Source organism: Balaenoptera physalus (genome assembly GCF_965194825.1).
Source record: "Balaenoptera physalus genome assembly, chromosome: 19".
Lineage (NCBI taxonomy): Eukaryota > Metazoa > Chordata > Mammalia > Artiodactyla > Balaenopteridae > Balaenoptera > Balaenoptera physalus.
In genome coordinates, this window is record NC_138900.1 from 12,722,518 (window position 1) to 12,744,758 (window position 22,241).

At 52.5% G+C, this 22,241-nt stretch overlaps 1 protein-coding gene across 4 annotated transcripts; it reads left to right on the forward strand.

Moving 5' to 3' along the window:
• Positions 1-37: 37 nt before the first annotated feature.
• On the forward strand, positions 38-21,710 carry COQ8B (coenzyme Q8B). Of its 4 annotated transcripts, XM_082437545.1 has the most exons (16): positions 73-328; positions 763-862; positions 3,913-4,017; positions 4,154-4,273; positions 4,415-4,481; positions 6,602-6,679; positions 9,324-9,446; positions 9,590-9,675; positions 10,723-10,863; positions 10,955-11,036; positions 12,023-12,116; positions 14,063-14,204; positions 14,355-14,462; positions 17,432-17,497; positions 20,465-20,551; positions 21,035-21,710. In XM_082437545.1, the coding sequence occupies exons 3-16, from the start codon at positions 3,916-3,918 to the stop codon at positions 21,314-21,316; spliced, it is 1,578 nt and encodes a 525-aa protein (XP_082293671.1). In that variant the 5' UTR covers positions 73-328; positions 763-862; positions 3,913-3,915; the 3' UTR covers positions 21,317-21,710. The 4 variants fall into 4 exon arrangements, with proteins under 4 accessions (XP_082293673.1, XP_082293671.1, XP_082293674.1 ...); XM_082437547.1 differs by lacking the exon at positions 763-862 and having other exon boundaries at positions 38-328; XM_082437546.1 differs by lacking the exons at positions 73-328; positions 763-862 and adding an exon at positions 3,397-3,533.
• The last annotated feature ends 531 nt before the right edge of the window (positions 21,711-22,241 follow it).

Consider the following 22,241-nt stretch of genomic DNA (forward strand, 5'->3'; position numbering starts at 1 on the left):
CCCCGCCCACAACTCCCGGGGAAGGTCCCGAAGCCCCGCCTCGCCGGACGTGACGTAAAGGGGTACGGGCTTTGTCTGGCTCCTCCCGTCTCCATTCGCGCGGTGAACCGCGAGCGCCTGGAGCTAGTCCAGGTCTGGTGTGGGGCGCCGGGATCCTGGTCCCGGACCAGTGGGGCCCTGCGCAGCACCCTCGCAATTAACCCTACCTCCCCACACCCTCGAGTGACTAGTTTAGTCTCCCTATAACCCCCGGCGACGAGTCCAGCAGCGCGCCCATTCTTCACGCAGCGCCGGGAAGCACTTTCGAAGAGTTGGGAATTCCACTTGTGTGAGTTCGAGACCCGCCTCTGCTAGTTCCTAGCTGTGTTACCTTGAACGAGTGACTTCCTCTCCCAACCCCCTGCCCCAGCCCCAGACTTAGTTTTCTCACCTGTAAAATGAGGATACATTATATTGCTTGATTGTTTTGAAAAATGTGTATTCAGTGCCACAAGAGCCAGTCACTTTTACCAACTGGGAAGCTGAGGCCCAGAGCAGTGAAAGAATTTGCCTAAGGTTAAATGACGGGCAAAACCAGGGTCTTAATCTCTGAAGCTAGAACGCCTGGTTTCAAATCTTAGCTCCAGCACTTACTTCCTGGATGACCTCTCCCAACAGACTTGTCTCTTCAGAGCCTCCGTTTCCCATCTGTAAAAAGGGTTGTTATGGGGATTTTAATTTATTTACAATAGCATTTACATTTGTATACTTGCTTTGTGCCAGGCGCTGCACTTACCGCTTTATACCCGAAATCTTGTAAGGTAGGGATGATCGTCATCCCCATTGCACCGTCAAGGAAACAGAGGCACAGAAAGGCAAAGGGGTGAGTCAAGATCACACATCTAGGGAATTCTGACAGTCCAATGGTTAGGACTCTGTGCTTCCACTGCAGGGGGCCTGGGTTCGATCCCTTGTCGGGGAACTAAGATCCCGCAAGCCGCCTGGAGAGGCCAAAAAAAGGGGAAAAAAAGATCACACATCTCAATTGTGTAGATTTGAAATTTGGCTCATCTAATCCAAAATTTGGGTCTTTGGTCACTATTTTTTTTTAATATTTATTTATTATTTTATTTATTTTGGCCGAGCCAGGTCTTAGTTGCAGCATGCATGCGGGATCTAGTTCCCTGACCAGGGATCGAACCCCGGCCCCCTGCATTGGCAGTACAGAGGCTTACCCACTGGACCACCAGGGAAGTCCCTTTGGTTACTATCGAGTGATACAACTTGATTTTGAGGCTGGGGGTGTTGGAAGAAGAGCCGGAAGTAGGAATATTTTATGTAAATCAGTTCTGCCTCTGCTCAGAATTCTCAGTGGTTGCCATTCTACTCAGGAAAAAAGCCACAGTCTTCACCGTGACTACCTCTAGTGTACCTGAGCTGGCTCTGCTTACCTCCCAGACCTCATCTAATCCTTTTCCCCTCACTCACTCTGCCCATTGGCATCTTTGCTATTTCTCTGAGATATCTTCCAGCACAGGGACTTTACACTGGTTGTTCCCTCTGCCTGGAACATTCTTTCCTCAGCTATTTCAATTGCTCCTTCCCTCACCTCCTTCAGGTCTTTACTCAAATGATGTCTCCTCAATGAGGCCTTTCCTGACCACCCTATTTAAACACGCACTCTTCCCTCCTCTCTCTGCCCTTCCCTGGTTTATTTTTCTCTTTAACAAGTGTCACCTTATTACATATACTTATGTATTTTATTTTATTGTGCCTCTCGTCAGAAGCCAGCACCAAGAGGGCAAAGATTTTTGCCTGTATTGTTCCTTGCTGTGTCCCCAGTGCCTAGAAAAGCGTATGGTAAGCGCTCAATAGAAATTTTGAAAAGAATAGTTTTTCTATAAGAAATTTCTCTCACGTATAGAGCTCTTGTTCTGTACCAGCTCTGTGCCAACCTCTCTACAGACACTATTTCACTGCATCCCTTTCTCACTAACACTGAGCAAGAGGGGATGCCATGGCCCCACTTTATAAATGGGGACACTGAGGGTCAGAGCTCTGCCAGCCTGTAGCCTTTGCTTGTAGCCACCAGGCTATTTGATATGATCTCATGTATCTGATACCAGGCTTGGTACCATGAGTCACAGCCCTGTAGGATAAGTTATTGTCATAGGTGCTTTTTATATATTTTGCCCCCAAGAGTGAGCTGCCACCTAGCTCCTGAGTCAGACCCTTATGTCTGGAAGAGTACAGGGGGTGGTTTCTGTTTTGAAACAGTCACCTGGAAAGGGGCGTTGGGCACAGATCCAGGTCTATAAAGTGAGTCATCTCTTTACAGACCAATGGGAAGTCATAGCAGGGTCCCCCTAATGCATCATACAGGCTGGGAAGCTGAGATCCAGAAAGTGTTGAGGCTCTTCTGAGGTCACGTAGCACAGGGACAGAGACAGGGAAGTCTGATTCCTGACAAAGGGGGTTGGACAGGGTTTGGGGGAGGCAGTTCTGTGTGGGGAGTGTCATATCCTCTCTCCCAGTGGTGGGAGAGATGTCCCAGCCAGCTGCTTCTGTTCCAGACTGTGAGAAGAGGGGTGAGTCAGTTTACTGGCGGGGGGAAAGCAGGCTTTAAGCCTGTCCTCCCTCCCCCATCAACAACACACACACCCCGATGGGCTGGGAGCTGGTTTTCTGGGATGCCAAGGCTCCTGAGTCAGCACTGGGAATCTTGGCTGAGTGTGCTCTGGAAAATGTCAGGCCTACAGGAAACAAAGGGCTCCCACTCACACCATCCTGCAGGTGGGCGGGGAGCTGAGAGAGCCGGGTGTAGGAGGGAACAGGGGCCCAGTGTGCAAAGGGCTGGGTGTGAGAGGGTTTATGCACACCGAGGGAAACAGTTGGTGAGCAAGGCAGGGGGGTTATATGGGCAAGGGAGGAGGTTGGGTACCAGGATATGGGTATTTGAAGCACAAGGTGAGTGTGCAAAGTGGAGGGGCTCCATGTGAAAGGGAAATGTTTGCTGAGAAGATGTGTGTTCAAAGGAGAAATGTTGAGCCTACTAGGGGTACAGACAAGGAAAACGGAGGCTGACAAAATGTTCGCGCAAAGGAGAGGTGTGGAGTTTGTAAAGGAGAGGAATGTTTGTAAAATAGACGTGTAGGAAACTAAAAGGTCCACCTCGGACAACGCACTTTGAAGTCAGTGTAAGGGCACAGAATGGCACGTGAGCGCTTCTGGCTGTGGCCCAGCCCACCCTACCCTACCCTTAGGCCGTGGCCCAGCCTACCCTACCCTACCCTACCCTACCCTACCCTACCCTACCCTACCCTAGGCCGTGGCCCAGCCCACCCTGAGGCCCCTCCTCTGGCCCCGCCCCCTCACGTACAGCGGTGCGCATTTTGTGCCAGTCAGCGATCTGCTCCTCCGTCATTCGCTAGCTGACCGGAGGGGGCGGGCATGAGAAGACTCCCGGAAATGCAGGCCTCCCCGGGCGGGGCGCGTAGCTGACCCAGAGCCGGGGAGTGGGTGCTTAGCAACCGGGGGAAGTGCCTAGTAACCGGGTTGGTAGGGGGAACACGGGAAGAGTTGTGGGTGCCTAGCAACCGAGGGGAAGGTGGTGCCTAGCAACGAGGGGGTTGCTCAGAGGAGTGGAGAAGTAGCCCTGGAGGATCTGTGGGTGTCTAGCAACGGGGGAGGACCCTAGCAACGGCGCGGAGTGGGACCAGGGGAAAGTGGTTTGGAGAGGTGTTCGGGAAGAGTTATGGGTTCTTAGCAACGAGAGAGGGAACCAGGCGAAACTGGGGGCCTGTTAACAGGGGAGGAAGTCTTTGGTGGTGGGAGGCTTAGGGTGGACACGGAGGAATGTGAGGCAAAGACGGGCAAAGCAGGGAGGTCAGTCCCACAATTCCTACCCGAATAATCCCTCCTCTTCTCCCGCAGACAATGTGGCTGGAGGTGGGGGGCCTACTACGGGGGACCTGTGGACGGTGGGGCCGGACTACTGGTCTGCCTTGTGGGGCCCTGGGGCCTGGGCCCCTCTGCTGGGTAAGAGGCTGGGGAGGGGTCTCCAAGGGGAGGAGGCTGAGGGAGGCTTCAGGGAGTCAAAGGACAGGGAGGGGTCTAAAAGGGCCAGGCTGACAGTACGTCCTCCACTCGTTACCGGTGTTCACGTCTCTTGCAGGGGCCATGTGGGGGTCCTTGGACCCAAAAGCTTCACCAGGATGGGCCTGGCAGGGGCCTGGGTGAGGAGGACATTCGCAAGGCACGGGAGGCCCGGATCAGGAAGGCACCCCGGCCCCAGGTATCATTGCCCCACACCCAGCAACACCCCATGAAGGCAGCTGGCCTCCCGAGCTTGGGGAAGGGTGTGGTGGCAGGTTGGTTGGACTTCCTGGGTGCTGTGTCCACCTTTTCCCGCTCAGACCTTCTCCCCGTTTCCCAGCTGAGTGACCGTTCTCGAGAACGCAAGGTGCCCACCTCCCGCGTCAGCCGCTTGGCCAACTTTGGGGGTAGGTATGACTGTGGGAGGTTGTGACCTAGATCAGAGGAGGTGACATTTACACAATGAAGCAAGGAAGAGAGTGGAGCAGAGACAGAGAGAGGAGGGAGAGATGGAAAAAGAATGAAGGCAAAGTCCTGTAGAACCAAGAGAAATAGAGAGGAATGTTATGTTTATTGAGAACTTGGAATGTGCAGGGCCCCATACACATGTGGTCTCTGCACTGAATCAATGAGTGTTTGTTTCTGTTCTATAGATGAGGAAGTGGAGGCTAAGGGAGGTGAAGTGACTTGACCCCGGTTCATGCAGCAGGATTATTCAAACTCCAGGTCACAACCTGCATGAAATAATTTTCTTTTAATTATTTATTTATTTATTTGGGTTTTTTTGGCTGCATTGGGTCTTTGTTGCTGCGCGTGGGCTTTCTCTAGTTGCGGCAAGTGGGGGCTACTCTTCATTGCAGTGCATGGGCTTCTCATTGCAGTGGTGTCTCTAGTTGTGGAGCACGGCTCTAGGCGCACGAGCTTCAGTAGTTGTGGCACATGAGCTCAGTAGTTGTGGCGCACGGGCTTAGTTTCTCCGTGGCATGTGGGATCTTCCCAGACCAGGGCTTGAACTCGTGTCTGCTGCGTTGGCAGGCGGATTCTTAACCACTGCACCACCAGGGAAGCCCTGCATGAAATAATTTAGCAGGTTGCAACCAGCATTAAAAAGAAGAATGGAGGACTTCTCTGGTGGTGCAGTGGTTAAGAATCCGCCTGCCAGTGCAACGGACACGGGTTCAAGCCCTGGTCCGGGAAGATCCCACATGCCGTGGAGAAACTAAGCCCGTGAGCCACAACTACTGAGCCCACGTGCCACAACTACTGAAGCCCGCGCACATAGAGCTCGTGCTCCCCAACAAGAGAAGACACCGCAATGAGAAGCCCATGCACTGCAACGAAGAGCATCCCCCGCTCGCCGCAACTAGAGAAAACCCGCGCGCAGCAACGAAGACCCAACGCAGCCAAAAAAAAAAGAAAAGAAGAAGAATGGAAAATATGTGTACATGTAGAGTAAGGGAAAGTCTTGTTTCATGAAACATTATATATACGTCGGTCTCTACCGGTTATAATGCAAATGTCTTCTTTACTGTGGATCATGGTTCAGGTTTTAAAGATACTGATTGAAGGAGCCAAATACACTGGTTAGAGCTTTGGCACCATGCTGCGCGGGGTTCAACAGGTGATTCTGTCACATCCTCACTTTGTGACTCTGGATAAGTTACTTAACTTCTCTGAGCCTCGATTTCCTTTTCTGTAAAATGGAAGTTTTTCTGTAAAATTTCTCTCATGAGGGTGTGAGGACAAAATGAGTCAATGCATAAAAGGCACTGGGAATGGTTCCTGGCATGGAGAAAAGTGCTCAGAAAATGCCAACTACGATTATTTACAGAGATGGTGACAGTGAAAGAGGCAGAGTGACTCGAGATGTCTTTAAGGACAAGAAGACAGAGGAGGCAGAGGAAATCAGAGCCGGAGAGCTAACATCCAAAGGAGGAACTGAGGGAAAGAGGCCTAGACAGACATGCCGGGTGGACGGAAGGGCAGAGATGGAGAAATAACTGACTTAGAAAAGGAGAGGTGAGCATGAAGAAGAGGAGATGTGGACAGAGAAACAGCAGTCATAGGAAGACAAAGAGTCCTGGGGGGATCATTTCGGGGCCTTCTTACCCATGGCTGCACACTAGAATCATCTGGGATGCTTAAAAGTAAAAGAATTCTGAGGCCTCATCTCAGGCCAGTTCAACCAGAACCTCAGTGGTAGGGCCTGGGCATCGTATTTACAAAAGCTCCTCACATGACTCTGTGTGCAGCCAGGGGTGAGAACCACTAACCGGGGAGACAGAGACAAGGAGAGAGGGATGGAGAAAGAAGTAGTCTCACCTCCAAGGGAACCTCAAGCAGGGAGAGAGTGAGTAAGAGACTGATTTGGAGACAGAGGGATGCAAAGAGCTGACTACAAAGAGTTGGGAGACAGGTGTACATAAAGAGAGACAGAGAAGAGAGAGGGTCAGTGGGGTGGGGAGGGGGTGGGGGAGGAGATCGCCCCAGGGCAAGCGGGCACTCAGGCTCCTCTCTCACTCCCCAGGACTGGCTGTGAGCTTGGGGCTGGGAGCACTAGCTGAGGTGGTCAAGAAGTCCCTGCCCGGAGGACGTGTACAATCAGGTACGTGAGCCACGCTGCCTGGGTCCACACCCTGGCCTTGCTGTGTGACCTGGGGTAAGTGGCTTCACCTCTCTGAGCCCCAGTTTCCTCAACTGGAGAATGGAGCTGATGATAACATAGCCACCTCTTAGGGTCGTGGTGGAGGGCTCAGAACAGGGTGAAGCTGCTGTCAGGATGGTGTTGAGTAGAAGCAGGTCATGAGAGAAAATAATGTAAGCCATCCAGAGTTGCGTTCTTAACTGTGAGCAGGAGAGGAAGCATGAAAATAGGAGTGCCGGTGAGGGTCTGTGGACAACAGAGACGGACTGGGCTGTGTAGAGATCAGCATTTGTGGGTACGATTCCACAACATGTCGATGTCTTGAAACAAAAACAGGGGTGGATATTCTAGATGAAAAAGAGACTAGAAGGATAATAACTGACAAATGGAATGTGTGAGCCATGGTTGGATGTTTGAAAAGAAAATAACTATAAAAGACTTCTGGGGACGATTGGGAAAATGTGAATATGACTGGGTAGTAGGTATTCAAGAATTAGTGTGAATTTTCTTGGGTGTGATTTTGGCACGGTGATTGTGTAGGGGATTATTCTTATTCTTCACACAAGTTGAGTGCAAATCAGTCAGCAAAAGTATTGGTCAGTGTCTGGGTACACACGCACAGATAAAGCGGGTGAGGCATCATGTTAAAACATTGAATCAGGTGTGCAGGTATTCATGGTGCTATGAATGCAGTCTTTCTGTCTATTTGGATCTTTTTCAAAATAAAAAGTTGAGGGTAGGTAGAGGAATAGGCTTTAGGGTAAGGCCAGACTGAATCTACACCCTGCTCTGCCACTTCTGTGCTGTGTGCCCCAGGGCCAGGCACGGTATCTCTCTGAATCTCTTGCTTCCTCATTTTGAAAATGAAGGCATTGGTAGTTCTTACTTCCTGGGGTGTTGTGGAGGTTCAGCCAGAGAATCCACAGAGACACTTAGAATTCTGCCTGGCACAGGCTGAGCCCTCAGTAAAGAGCTCAATAAGTGTTTTATGAAATAAATAAAAGCTTAATAAACACTTTATTGAATAATAATATAATTTGCATATAGAACTGTGCACATATCATAAGTGTATAGTGTGGTTCATTTTCACAAAGTGGATGCATCTGTGCACCCAGATCAAAAAACCCTAGAACAGCAGTTCTCAAACTTTTTGGTCTCAGGATCCCTCTACACCCTTAAAACTGAGGAATGGATAAACAAGATGTATTATATCCATACAATGGGATTTTATTCGGCCGTAGAAAAGAATGAAGGACTGATCCATGCTATCGTGTGGTTGAATCTTGAAACACTATCCTAAGTGAAAGAAGGCAGAGACAAAAGGCCACATTTTTTTTTTTTAAGGCCACATATCGTATGATTCCATTTATCTGAAATGTACAGAAGAGGGAAGTCTACAGAGTCAGAAAGTAGATTAATGGTTTCCAGGGACTCAAGGGGAGACGGGTCGGGGAAATGGGAGGGGGTAACTGCTGACAGGTTAGCAGTGATGAAAATGTTCTGAAATTGATTGTGGTAATAGTTGCACAACTGAATATACTAGAAGCCATTGAACTGTGCACCTTAAATGGGTGAATTATATCATATATGAATTATATCTCAATAAAGCTATTAAAAAATAGAATGAGAACCCCAAGAGCTTGTTTATGTGGGGTTGTATTTATGGATATTTGCTGTATTAGAGATTAAAACTGAAAAAAAATTTTAAACACAAGAATATACACACACACACACACACACACACACACACACACACACTCACACACTCTCTCTCTCTCTCTCTCCATCAGCCGTCAGAGCAGTGACAGCATCACAGGTCACAGAGCTTCTGGAAAACTCTACTGAACATTTGTGGGTGAATGAGAGTAAAAAAGGGCAAATAACATATTAATATTATTATGAAAATAGTTCTCATCTCACAGACCCTCCTAAAGGGTCTCAGGGGCCCCCAGAACACACTTGGAGAATTGCTGCCCTCGTTCTCCAGAACCTCTTCTCGTGCCGCATTCTGGTACCTCCCCCCTCATTAAGGGTCACCACTGTCTTGGCTTCTGACCCCCTGAGATTAGTTTTGTCTGTTTTTGCTCCTTTATACGCATGTAATCAGACAGTGCATTCTCGTATGTGTCTGGTTTGTTTTGCTCAGCATTCTATTTGAGAGATGCATCCATGTTGCTGTGAGCGGTTGTAGGTTGTTTATTCAACACTGTAATAGTCACCCTGTGACTATTCCACAGTTCCTTTGTTCGTTCTACTGATGGTCATTTGGGTTGTTTCCAGTTTGGGACTGTTATGAATAGCGCTGCCGTGAGCCTTCTTGGAGTATCTGTTGGTGGACACATTTATGCCTTTCTCTTGGGGATATACCTAGGAGGCAGATTGCGTCAGGTATAGGTGTGTGCTTTACTGGAAACTTCCCAGCTGCTTTCCAAAGGGCTTGGGCCATGGCACTGTCATCGGCAGTGTCGGCGTTCAGGTGCCCCACATCTTTGCCAACACTTGGTATTGTCTTCTTTTTTGTTTTAGCCATTTTGGTAGGTGTGCAATGGTGTCATACTGATTATTTTTGTGGTTGCCATACTAATGATTATTCTCTCCACCCCAGAGGGAGGCTCCTGGCCGGGCTCCAGCCTTTTCCTTTCGGAGGCCAATGCCGAGCGGATTGTGCAGACCTTGTGTACGGTTCGGGGGGCCGCCCTCAAGCTTGGCCAAATGCTCAGCATCCAGGGTACGGCATGACCCTTGACTCCTGACCCCTGACCTCAGTTCCACCCTACCCCACCTACCACCAAGCCCCAACTTCAGAGACTCCCACAGGGGCCCCTCCTGGCCTCTCCCCTCACCGCTTCCCTCTTCCCGATGTCTCCCAAGACAATAGCTTCATCAGCCCCCAGCTGCAGCGCATCTTCGAGCGGGTTCGCCAGAGTGCCGACTTCATGCCCCGCTGGCAGATGCTGGTGAGTGCCCAGAGGGGGAAAGGCTGGCGAGGGAGTCATGCCCCACCTGCCTGGCCCTCCTGTCTTCATGGCTGTGCTCCTTGTCTCACTCTGAGCCTGTGTCCCCATCTGTTAAATGGGGACCACTAAAGCACACATCTCATAGGATTGTTGCGATGAGTAAATGAGAGAATGGTGCATAGCACTTAGTCGAGTTCCTGGCAGGCTCAGGGCTCTGTCAGGGCTGTTAAAGAGGCGGTGAAGTGCTGTGGTCAGGGACCAGACTTCGGGAGTTCAAACCCTGGCTCTGCCACTTACTACCTGTGCGGTTAGACGTGTGGCCTGCCCTCTCTGTGCTTCAGTTACCTTATCTGTGATTGGTGGTAGTCATAGCAATGGCCACATCATGGGACTGTGGAAATCAGTGTATATGTAAAGCACTTTGAAGGGTCCCTGACACCCCATGAGTGACATGCAAGTGTTAGCTCTTCTTATTACCGGTCTTTTAATTAAAGGAGAAAGTGTCTGTAAATAGATTGGCACAGCGCCAGGCACTGAGTAAATGCCTGGGCAAGGGTGTGGAATCCTGAATCCAGCTGCCTGCCTTCTGAGCTCTGTTTGGCTCCCTTGCCATGTGACCCTGGGCAATTATTGCCCTTCTCTGAGCCACTCTATACAGGGCCCAGCCCACAGGAAACCCTCTGTAAATTTTAGCTCTCCTTTATCACATTAACTTTTGAGTTAATAATACAATATACGGGTATAATGAAGGATTATTATCAATCTTAACCCTACATGATAGCAATCCACACATCAGCCCGCACAGCCTCGGGAGTATGGGCTCAGGCTGGGCCTCCCAGTCTGCCAGCGCCTGGCTCATCACCTTGGTCAAGAGATCTCTCTCTGAGCCTCAGTTTCCTCATCTGTAAAGTGGGGTAGTGGCCAAGAGCTTGGCCCAGGGCCCCGCGTGTGGTGAGTGGGGTTATTAACGCGCAAAGCACTCAGCACAGAACGTGAACCCGGCTGCCTTGAAACCATGATGACGATTGTCATGACCACTCTCCCCAGAGAGTTCTGGAAGAGGAGCTCGGCAGGGAGTGGCAGGCCAAGGTGGCCTCTCTGGAGGAGGTGCCCTTTGCTGCTGCCTCAATCGGGCAGGTGCACCAGGGCGTGCTGAGGGACGGGACAGAGGTGGCCGTGAAGATCCAGGTGAGAGGGGAGGTGGGGCGGGGGTGGGCTGGGCACCCGGCCGCCCCAGAGGGGTGACTCCCATCCTCCTCCCCTCCTCCTCCCCTCCCAGTACCCAGGCGTCGCCCAGAGCATCCAGAGCGACATCCAGAACCTGCTGGCGGTGCTCAAGATGAGCGTGGCCCTGCCGGAGGGTGAGGCGCCCGGTCCACCCTGACTGGCGGAGGGTCGCCCTGAAGAGGGAAAGCAGGGCTGGATGGGGGGAGCGGGGGGCCAGCTCGGGGCAGGGTGCGCCCGTGTGTGTGAGCCTGAGTGAACGCCTCAGTCTGCGTGTTTGAGACAGAACAAAGGGGCACCAAGGCGGGGAAAGCCCAGAGTAGTATGGGCGTGTGAGAAAAAGACAAACTCAGAGATGCCAACAGGAGCCCAGACAGAAATCCGGAAACAAAACAACAAAAAAAAAGAAATCCAGAAACAGACACACAGGGGGTGTGTGCAGAGGGACTGGAGGCCTGAGAAAGAGCCACAGAAGCAGGAAGGGAGCGTAAGTGGGACCTCGCATGTGTGTAGCACGTGAGACAGCGCCTGGGGGAGATGGAGCAGAGGTGTGTGTGTGTGCGCGCGCGCACGAGGGAGCGAGGAGAGAAGAGAGTGAGAGAGTCAGGCCCGGAAGTAAGCTTCAGAGACACTGAGAGCAGTGTGAGAGAGTATGGAAAAAAGGACAGAGAGGGACTTCCCTGGCGGTCCAGTGGTTAGGACTCCACGCTGCCACTGCAGGGAGCCCAGGTTCGATCCCTGGTCAGGGAACTAAGATGGGAACTAAGATCCCACGTGTCACGAGGTGCGGCCAAAATATTTTTAAAAAGGAGAAATGGACAGAGAATAGGCGGCAGATGTGACTATGATAGGGGCCTAAGGACCGCTGTGTGTGCCTGAGAAAGAGACCCGAGCAGAGAGGGTTCTGCGGAGCCCGCAGTCGTGTGAAGGACAGAGGGGGAGTGCATGGCCAGAGAGTGCGGGTAAAAGGCATGGAGCAGACGGGGTGAGGGACGGTGAGACAGGGACAGAGTGAGAGGCACACCGGCAAGAGAAGATGTCCCTGAGTGGGAGCCTGAGGGGCCGGGCAGGGGGCGAGGGGCAGGCTGTGGCCTTCCCTGCTTGACACGCTGCCGCCCCTCAGGCCTGTTTGCAGAGCAGAGCCTGCAGGTGTTGCAGCGGGAGCTGGCTTGGGAATGTGACTACCGTCGTGAGGCGGCTTGTGCCGAGAACTTCAGGTGAGCTGAGGCCCCTACAGGCCCCTGGAGGCCCCCTTCGTCCCTCCAGCTTCCCTCCCGGGCTGAGAGGGGGGTGGATGCCCTCACAGCCTCCGGCAGCTGGAGCCCTGGGGTAGGGCTGGCAGACTCTTCCTCTTCATTTGTTCATCCATCCATGCCTTCACTCATTACTTCGTTCACACCCTCTGTCCTCTGTGAGCTTAGGCAGGTCACTTCCTCTCTCTAAATGTCTCTACCTTCTCATCTGTCAAATGGGACACAGAACCATTGCAGGCTGGTGGGGGAGACAGACTTGTCAACAGGCATTCCGTCACACGAGATCCCGTTACACCTACCGGACTAACAGAGATGAAGCAGTCTGTGTGTCAAGAGTTGGAGAGAACGGGGCGGCAGGGCGTCCTTTGTACACTGTGGACAGAGGGAGAAATTGATACAAGCATTTTGGAGAATGGTTGGGCATCATCAAGCCTCAGTGTTCACATCCAACCCACCAGCTGCCCTCCTGGCTAAATACTCTAGTGACCCTTAATGCCAGTGCACACCGTCAGACTTTTCCGGAATACTCAGAGCAGCAATAGCCCCAAACTGGAAACAACCCAAATCTATCAAATTCACCCAACAGGGCGGATACATAAGTTATGGTATATTCATCAGCACAATTCGTACAGCATCAAAAATGAATGAACTAGAGCTACATGGAACGGTGGTTGTATCTTAGAGGCAGCCTGATAAGCGGCAATTAATTGCACCTCAGTGAGACCTTCCACAGCGTGGAGCACGGCCCACACGTTCACTGAGCCCGGCTCTGTAGATACGAAGCGAGAGAAAGGGCAGTAGAAGGCAGTGGTTAGGGGCATGGGCTCAGATGTGGGATCCAGTCAGGATCCAGTCCCGGGTCAGCCCTTAACAGGCTGGGTGGCCTTAATCTGCCCAGTGGCCTTGGGAGAGCGTCCTCCTCACGGGGAGTGAGGATAAAAGGGAATTGTGCTGACTGAATGCTCAGCAGAGCCCTGCCCTATGAGGAGCGGATCAAACATCAGAGATTTGATAAACAAGGACAAAAATACAAGCCCCCAAAGCGGGACCTGGAGATGGAGAGTGTCAGGTTGGCTGGGCCAGAGCACTGCAGTGTGGGATCTGGGGAGACCACCACCTCACAGGATTTCCCAGTGCTCTCAGGATAAAACCCACATCATTTCTCATTTCCCCGGCTCCTCCCCATCTCCCTGTCCCCCCACCCCCCAACTCCAGCCGTCCCACAGGTCCCCATCCAGAGGCCTCGCTAATATTCTTTGCCTCCCAAATCTTGTATTGACACACCTATCTCAATCTATTATTGGTCTGTTTGTTAGAGTGTGGTCTCTGCTGTGTGTGTGGGGGGGGGGGGGGGTCACGCCTGGGGCTCATCTACTGCTCTGTCACCCAGCATCATCCAGCACAGGGATGGACACCGAGAAAGGTTCTTTCCCTTTATTAGCCAGTGTTCAGAATAATGACTCCAAGGAGTGGCCAGCGAGTATCACTGTGGACTCGGAGATTTGTATATGAGTGACTGTTTTTTGGATGGAGTAATGGATAAGTTGATGAGAAAGTAATGCTCATCAAGCTTAATTAATACACTGAGTTCATCCTGGGGCGACCAACAGAGAAGTGTTTCTGGAAGGGAAGTGGTAATTGGGTCTCCAGCAGCACCCAGCTTAGGGGCAGACACAGAGTGGGTGCCATGGAAATATTTGTTGAATGAGTGAATGAATGAAATGTCTGAATGAATGTCAATCCAACCAGGTATTGGCCATCGCTCCAGACAGACAGGAAAGAGGAGGGCAGGAGGAAAGGCAAGACAAAGACTGTTCATGGAAGACTCCTCAGAGGAGGGGGAGGCCTCAAGCAGGGCCACAGGGGCCTGAAGTGTGAAGTCCCATCCCCGCCCCTCCTATCTGCCCCAGGCAGCTGTTGGCAGATGACCCCTTCTTTCGGGTGCCAGCCATTATTCAGGAGCTGTGCACGATGCGGGTGCTGGGCATGGAGCTGGCTGGAGGGGTCCCGCTGGACCAGTGCCAGGGCTTGAGCCAGGACATCCGGAACCAGGTACATGGGGCTCATGGGACAGTAGGGCGGGTGCTGCCCTGGGGCACAGCTGACAGGGCAACCCAGACCCACGGTCCCTCTGCAGGCCTCAGAGGGCTTTACAGGGGCACATGGCTCTGAGATGTCTCTTACTCCTTCTTCCCACCCCAGATCTGCTTCCAGCTCCTGAGGCTTTGTCTCCGGGAGCTGTTTGAGTTCCGATTCATGCAGACGGACCCCAACTGGGCGAACTTCCTGTATGATGCCTCCAGCCACCAGGTTGGTTCCTTGTGATGCGTGTCAGGGTACATTAGCTGCTGTAACAGATATTTCCCAATATGGCAGTAGCTCAACACAGTGGTAGTTGATTACCCATGTAACAGGCTGGAGTGGCCCTCCTCCAGGCAATGAGTCAGGGACCCAGGCTCCTTCCCTTTTGTGAGTGTGCCATCCCCTAGGACTTGAAAGGCTCTCCTTCCAGTGCAAGGGGAAAGAGAGGTTGAGAGGGTAACCCCCTGTCTAACTGCTTTGGCCGGAAGTGACCCATCATTCCCTTCACCATTCCACTGATAAGAACTGGTCATGGGGCTAGTCTAGATGCAGGGGATGCTGGGAAATGGAGTCCCTGGCTAGGCAGTGGCTTCCTAGTGGCAGTGGACAAGAGGGAGCACCACTTCTGCAAGACAGTCATCATTACCATACCCATCATTCACTTAGAACACACCAAGCACCTACTGCCTCTTGAAAGTGATGCCAGGACAAGCCTGATCCTTGCCTTCCCGGAGTTCCCAGTCCAATGCAGGGACCCATCACCAGACAGTATGACCTGTAGTTAATACCTTGATGGGGAAGCACAGGCGAGGGGCCAGTGATGGGGGTGGGGCACAGGGGGCAGTGGGAAGCCAGGAAAAGTGGCTGACCCTGCCTGGGGTGGGTGGGGTCAAGGAGGGTGAAACCAGAAAGACAAGAGAAGGACAGCCGTCTAAGGAGCAGGGAAGAGCATACTTGGCAAAGGACACAGGCTGTCCAAAGGCCTGGGGGTGACAGTTTGGACTGAAAAACTCTCAGCGTGCGTGGTTGCTAAGTGGTTCTCCAAAGTGGTCTGTGCCATTCTGTCCCCAGAGGGGTCTTTCTGAAACACAAATCTGGCCAAGCTGTCCCTTCTACAGCTTCCAACACCCTCAGGATCAAGTGAGCCCTGTGCTGAGTGTGACATGGCCCCACTTTGTCCAGCCTCAGTCCCTTGACACCCTCTTCCCCCCCAAGTGCACAGACACCCTGCATCCCTCCAAGGCTCACACCCCAGGGCAGGTGTCTTCCTTCCTCGGGTGTGGTGATATGAGGCCTGACATCAATTTATTGGGTCTCGACAGCAGTTTTTGTTTTAAAAAGATAGAATGTGTTGGCAGATGGGAGGGATGCATATTATTTCAGGACACTTTTGTTTTATGTTTATATTCATATGTGCATGTGCACTGGTGCCCAGGATAATCTGCATTTCTTTTTTTTCTTTTCTTTTTAAATAACTTTATTTATTTTATTTATTTATTTTTGGCCGTGTTGGGTCTTCGTTGCTGCGCGCGGGGTTTCTCTAGTTGCAGAGAGCGGGGGCTACTCTTCATTGCGGTGGGTGGGCTTCTCACTGCGGTGGCTTCTCTTGTTGCAGAGCACGGACACTAGGCACATGGGCTTCAATAGTTGCAGCACGTGGGCTTAGTAATTGTGGCGCGCGGGCTCTAGAGCACAGGCTCAGTAGTTGTGGCGCACGGACTTAGTTGATCCACAGCATGTGGGATCTTCCTGGACTAGGGCTTGAACCCGTGTCCCCTGCATTGGTAGGCGGATTCTTAACCACTGCGCCACCAGGGAAGCCCCTAATCTTCATTTCTTACTGTGGGTTTTAATAAACAGTTTGAACTCCGCTGTCGTAGAGAAACTTACACACATGTTCATGGGGTACTGATTTTTTTTTTTTTTTGCCATTTTTTAAACATTTCAACTTTATTTGGTTCATTTTATCTACATTCTTTACTTATTTACTTATTTTTAATTAATTAATTTATTTATTTATTTATTTTTGGCTGCATTGGGTCTTTGTTGTGGTGCGCGGGCTTCTCCTGTTGTGGAGCACAGGTTCTAGGCGCGTGGGCTTCAGTAGTTGTGGTGCATGGGCTCAGTAGTTGTGTCTCGCGGGCTCTAGAGCACAGGCTCAGTAGTTGTGGCGCACGGGCTTAGTTGCTCCGCAGCATGTGGGATCTTCCCGGACCAGGGATCGAACCCGTGTCCCCTGCATTGGCAGGCGGATTCTTAACCACTGCGCCACCAGGGAAGTCCCTTTTTTTTGAATTTTTGAATTTTATTTTATTTACTTTTTATACAGCAGTTTCTTATTAGTTATCTGTTGTATACATATTAGTGTATAGATGTCAATCCCAATCTCCCAATTCATCCCACCACCACCTCCCCACCCCACCCCACCCCCCCACTTTCCCCCCTTGGTATCCATATGTTTGTTCTCTACATCGGCGAGCACTGCTTCTAATAGCAAAACCTAGAAATAACCACAGTGCCCATCAAGCAGATAAATATGATACGTTCATGCAACAAAATCTTACATGGCGGTGAAAAAATGAATGAATGAGCTAGAGCAATGGGGATGAATTGCAAAACCATGTCAAACACAAAGAATTTGCAGAATAACTATCATAAATACCATTTATATGAAGTTTTAAAATATGCAAAACATTAGTATGTTTTGTTCATGGATCCACATATGTATAGAAAATGTAGCAACACATGCATGGGAATTTCAGGAGACAATTTAATAATAAAAATAATTTCAGGAAAGTGGTGACCCTGGAAGAGAGGGTGGGGGTGGGAGGAGGTAGGATCAGGCCCCACTTAGATTGGTAGTGTTTTATATTTTAAACTGGGTGGTAGGATTTGTGGGTGTTGATTTTACTTTCCCATATATTTTATTATTCTCCAGATTTTTTTTTCTGAGCCTAAAACATGTTGTTATAAAAACAACTAGGACCCCAAAAATAAAAACCAGGTCCCTTGAGCTTCATGTGGGGGTGGATTGATGTGTGGAGACCGGAAGCCAGGAGCCCAGGGGAGGCAGCTGGGCGGGGCCTTGGGCAGGAGGGGCAGCGTGTGGGGAGAGGGGGACAGACCCTGGCACCCCCATAGACAATGGGGAGCACTGGTGGACTCCCAGTGTCCCTTTCACCATCCTTCATTTCCAGGTGATCTTGCTGGACTTTGGTTCAAGCCGGGCATTTGGGACTGAATTCACAGACCATTATATCGAGGTGAGTTCCCCCAATCCTGGGGTCTCTGAAGGGTCGAGCCTCAAGCCAGATAGTAAGGCTTGTAGAGAAGGAGAAACAGAATATCTGGAATGAAGAAATAAATAATAGTGATATTAATAGCAGCTAACTAATACCAAGCACTTAATATTATGTCGGGCACCGTTTTAAGTGCTGTACATGTGGTAACTGATCTAAACCAGAAAGCAACTCTATGAGGTGAGGACCATTTTTAACCCCATTTTACAGAGGAAGTAACTGGGGCTCAGAGACGTTAAGTCACTTGCCCAAGGTCACAGCAGACCTGGGATTCAAACTCAGGGAGTCTGGTTACACAGCCCATGTTCCCAGCCCCTCACTAGCTGCGTCCTAAGAGAAAGGCCCACGATGGCCAGCCTGTCACCTCCCCACACCCGATGCTGTCCAGGGCCTTGGTGTCCAGCCTTTTGCTTACATACTTCCCCTCCAGCTGCTCTCTAGTGAGCAGTTCTCTCTTTAAGAAGTGTTTCCTCACTTTATGTTGCCTGTCCTTCCCACCCACAGGGGTTGATTTGTCTCAGAGCCCACAGAAAACACCATCTCATTAATTTGTTGAGATTGGACATTCGACCTGGGTCTTCTTGTTTTTTTGGTTGCGTTGAGTTCATTGCTGCATGAGGGCTTTCTCTGGTTGTGGCGAGCGGGGGCTACTCTTTGCTGCGGAGCACGGGCTCTAGGTGTGCGGGCTTCAGTAGTTGTCGTGCACAGGCTCAGTAGTTGTGGCCCACGGGCTTATTAGTTGCTCCGTGGCATGTGGGATCTTCCCGGACCAGGGATCGAACCCGTGTCCCCTGCATTGGCAGGCGGATTCTTAACCACTGCACCACCAGGGAAGTCCCTCAACCCGGGTCTTCTAATCACTGGGTCATCAATTCAAACGTTCTCTGACCCCCCTCTGTGCCTAGTCTTATTCTAGACAATACTGGGGACAACAGTGACCAATGCAGTCCAGGTCTCTGCCTTCACAAAACTCACAGTCCAGTAGGGGGACAGACAGAAAGAACCAGAGTGGTCAGGGCTGGGATGGGAGAATCACGGGGGACTGAGGGAGACCGGATGAGGAGCCTGGCCTGACCTAGGGGGTCAGGGAGGGCTTCCTGGAGGAGAAGACATCAGAGTTGAGACCTGAGGGATGAGAAGACCAATCGGGAAGGAGCTAGGAGGGTACTCCAGCCAGATAACATGGGCAAAGGCCAAGGGGTGAAAAAGGATATTCCGACTAGAGCAGCACTTCTCAAACTTTAATGTGCATGAGAACCCCACCACCACCATGATCATGTTAAAATGCAGATTCTGGTCTGGAGTTAGGCTTAAGATGCTGCCTTTCTAACATGCTCCCAGGTGATGCCAAAGCTACTTGTACAGGGACCACGCTCTGAGTAGTAAGATCCTAGAGGACCAGAGGGAAGTTCACATTCGGACTGGGCAGGCAGGTGGGACAGAGCAGGAGCCAGCGGTGAGGCTGGAGCCCAGTCGCTCTGGGTCTCTGAAGCCATGCTTTGCAGCTTGTACTTTATTCAGGTGCCCTGGGGAGCCGTGGAAGGGATTGGAGCAGGGGAGGGACATAGAATTCGGAAACTCCTGAATAAAGAGTGGTCTTTTAAGACAGGCCGGGAGCCTGGGCGGGTGGGGGTTGGAGGGGGTTCTGGCCTGAGGACTGGGGGATGGTGGGGCCACCCTTTAGATGGGGACAGGAAGGAATTGGTAACCCCCCTCCCCCCTCCCCCCCCCCCCCAACACACAGAGGCTCCTTGGGGCCCTCTCTGCAGGCCACTCGAGGCACAAAGCCGAGGCCTCTCTGGGTAGTTGGGACATCCCCTGCCCCTCCCCACCACAGGCCTGTTCAGCACGGCCCTCCTGCCGCCTCCCCAGCCTTCTCCAGTTTAAGAAAGGCCTGTCACACTGACCCCCCAAGGACCACAGGCGTGACAGATGGCCAGACAGGCTGGGGCAGGGGGAGCTGGGACAGAACAGAACCGCCAGATTTAATCCTGTATCCCCCTTCCTCCCAAGAAGGGGCAACTCAGTGGTGAAGGGTTCGCCCCAGTTCCCCTCGTCTCCTTGCTATTCCCCACTCTGAGCCTGTTTCCTCGTCTGTGAAGTAGGGACCCGCCTATTTACCTCTTAATAGTAATAGTAGCTCACAATATTTATGGCCTTTCCTACACGCGGGCACCGTGCGAAGCACTCCACAGATAAACCTTCATCCTCCAAGAACCTGGCAAGGAAGATGCTTTCATCATCCCCACTTCACAGATGAGAAAGCAGAGGCCCCAAAAGCAAAGCGACTTGCCCCAGAGTCAGCCAGCAAGTGGCAGAGCTGGGATGGAGCCCAAGCAGGCTGGCTCCCACTTCTGTCTGTCTGTCCATGTGCCCTCAACTCCTGCCCATCCTGCGTGGCTGGAGAGCTGCTTAGCTCCAAACACTGATTTGCTAAACAAAGGGTTTTCACCAAGGGCCTCCTGAGTGAGCGCCACTTGGGACTAAACCCAGCCGGGATCCCTGCCTTCCTGGGGCTCCAAGTCCAGGGCAGGAACCAGACATCAACAGACATCAACCAGGTGATCACAGAGATGGCAACCTCAGAGGCAGTTCTGGGTCATGATCACATACTTGCCCAATTGAGTGTTTGGACCCATGGGTACCACTTGACATTTGCTTTCCTCTGTGCTGTTTCACTGTGGTAGTTTCCAGGCAGGCTCTGCCTTCCCAGCCAGGTGGGCAGAACACCTGACCACTGCAGCCCCCAGGCTCTGGAACAGTCTTGAGAGAGACACAGACAGGGGTAAGGTGGGGAAGGAGAGGCTTCTAGGTGAGAGGGCTTAGGTAGATAAGAACAGAAGTGGGTACTGGCAGGGCCCGGCTTCTAGCTCCCACCTCCAGACCCCTCCTTGAACCCCTCTGACCCTGTGCCCACATCCGTCTCCCCAGGTGGTGATGGCTGCAGCCAACGGAGATAGAGACCGGGTACTGCAGAAATCACGAGACCTCAAATTTCTCACAGGCTTTGAGACCAAGGTTGGGAGAGTAGGGTCTGGTGTCTCTTGGGGGGAGTGGGGAGCTGCTTCTCTCTACTGGGGAAACTGTGGATGAGTGAGGAACTCTAAGGGGGCTGCTTATCTGTACTGGGGGTTCTGGGGAGGAGGGGGGAATGGGGGCTGCTTGGCTACTCAGGAATCCTGAGAAAATGGGCACCACTTATCTGTTCTAGAGGGAGGAATGGGGGACTGCTGGTGGATGGGGGGGGGGTCAGGGAACAGAGGCTGCTTCTCTGTTCTAGAGAGAGTGAGGGCTATTTGTCTACTGGAGGCTCTGAGAGGACAGGAAGGGCCCTTTCTTTTGGGAGGAGTAGGGGGCTGCTTGTCTCTTAGGGGCTCTGGAAGGGGTGGCGGCTGCCTATTACTCTTTGGGGAGTTGGGGGCTTGTGTTTATACTTGAGACTCTGGGGGAATGGAGGGCTGTATGTCCACACTGGTTGCCTCTGGTTTCCCCGACCCCTAGGCATTCTCGGACGCCCACGTGGAGGCCGTGATGATCCTGGGGGAGCCCTTCGCCACCCAGGGCCCCTACGACTTTGGAGCGGGTGATACTGCCCGCCGTGTGCAGGGCCTCATCCCTGTGCTGCTGCAGCACCGGCTTCGCCCACCGCCCGAAGAGACCTATGCCCTGCACAGAAAGCTGGCGGGGGCTTTCCTGGCCTGTGCCCGCCTCCATGCCCACATCGCCTGCCGGGACCTCTTCCAGGACACCTACCACCGCTACTGGGCCAGTCGCCAGGCATAGCCACTGCCCGAAGCCTCCTAACCAGAGGGGTGTCTGCTCAGACCCCTCAGAGACTCCATCTCGGGATTCCAGCCCCATAGCAGGCCATCCCCTGCTCTGAGGCCTCCTCCCCTCTCTGCTGCAGGTCTGGGGACCCACCTTGGGCTTGGGACTAGGGAATTCCAGCTTCATACCGCCGTATCCTGCTCTCCCCACTCCAAAGGGAGCATCCAGGAACTCTACCCAGCTATTAATTTATGTGTGCCAACATGTGAGAGAGCCTTAGGCCCCTCCGCACTGCCATTGTGGAGATCAGACTCACCTAGACGGGGAGCCCCTGACCTCTGCCTCAGGTCTCCCCCAGATGTGGCCGGTGTTTGAAACTTCGGTCCTAATAAAAGTGGCCCTCCCCTTCCCCCAGCTCTTTTCTCTGCGCTGGGCGGGGAGGGAGAGGAGCTCGCAGGCTGCCTCCAGGTGCAGATGGCCAGCCCCCCTCCTACCCTGTTGTCTGAAAGCCCCAGTCCTGCCTGGGCCATCTGTTGCGGGGACCCTCCTTCTCCCCTTTCCCTACCCCCCACCCTGCCCCTTCCGCACGTGCTGACCACCTGCTCCGAAGGCTGTGGCAGCTGAGAAGGCCTCCCCCACCCCCACCCCCACCCCCGGCTCCGCCACAACACACACACCACCTCCCAGCCTCCTGGCTCCCTCCACTCGGCTCCCAGCAACCTCGCTTTTGCTAATGGGCCTTAATGCCCCTGCCAGCTGCTTTGCCAAACCCACAGGATTGGGCGGGTGCGGGGGCACTTGGGCGGCCAGAACCGCTCCCCGGTCCCAGCCTGGCGCCCCCGCCCCCAAAGCTGAACCGATCGCGCACCAGGACGCCGGGGTCTGTTCATTCCCCCTCCTTTCCTGGCAAAAGTGCCTCGTCACCGCTTCTGCCCGCCCC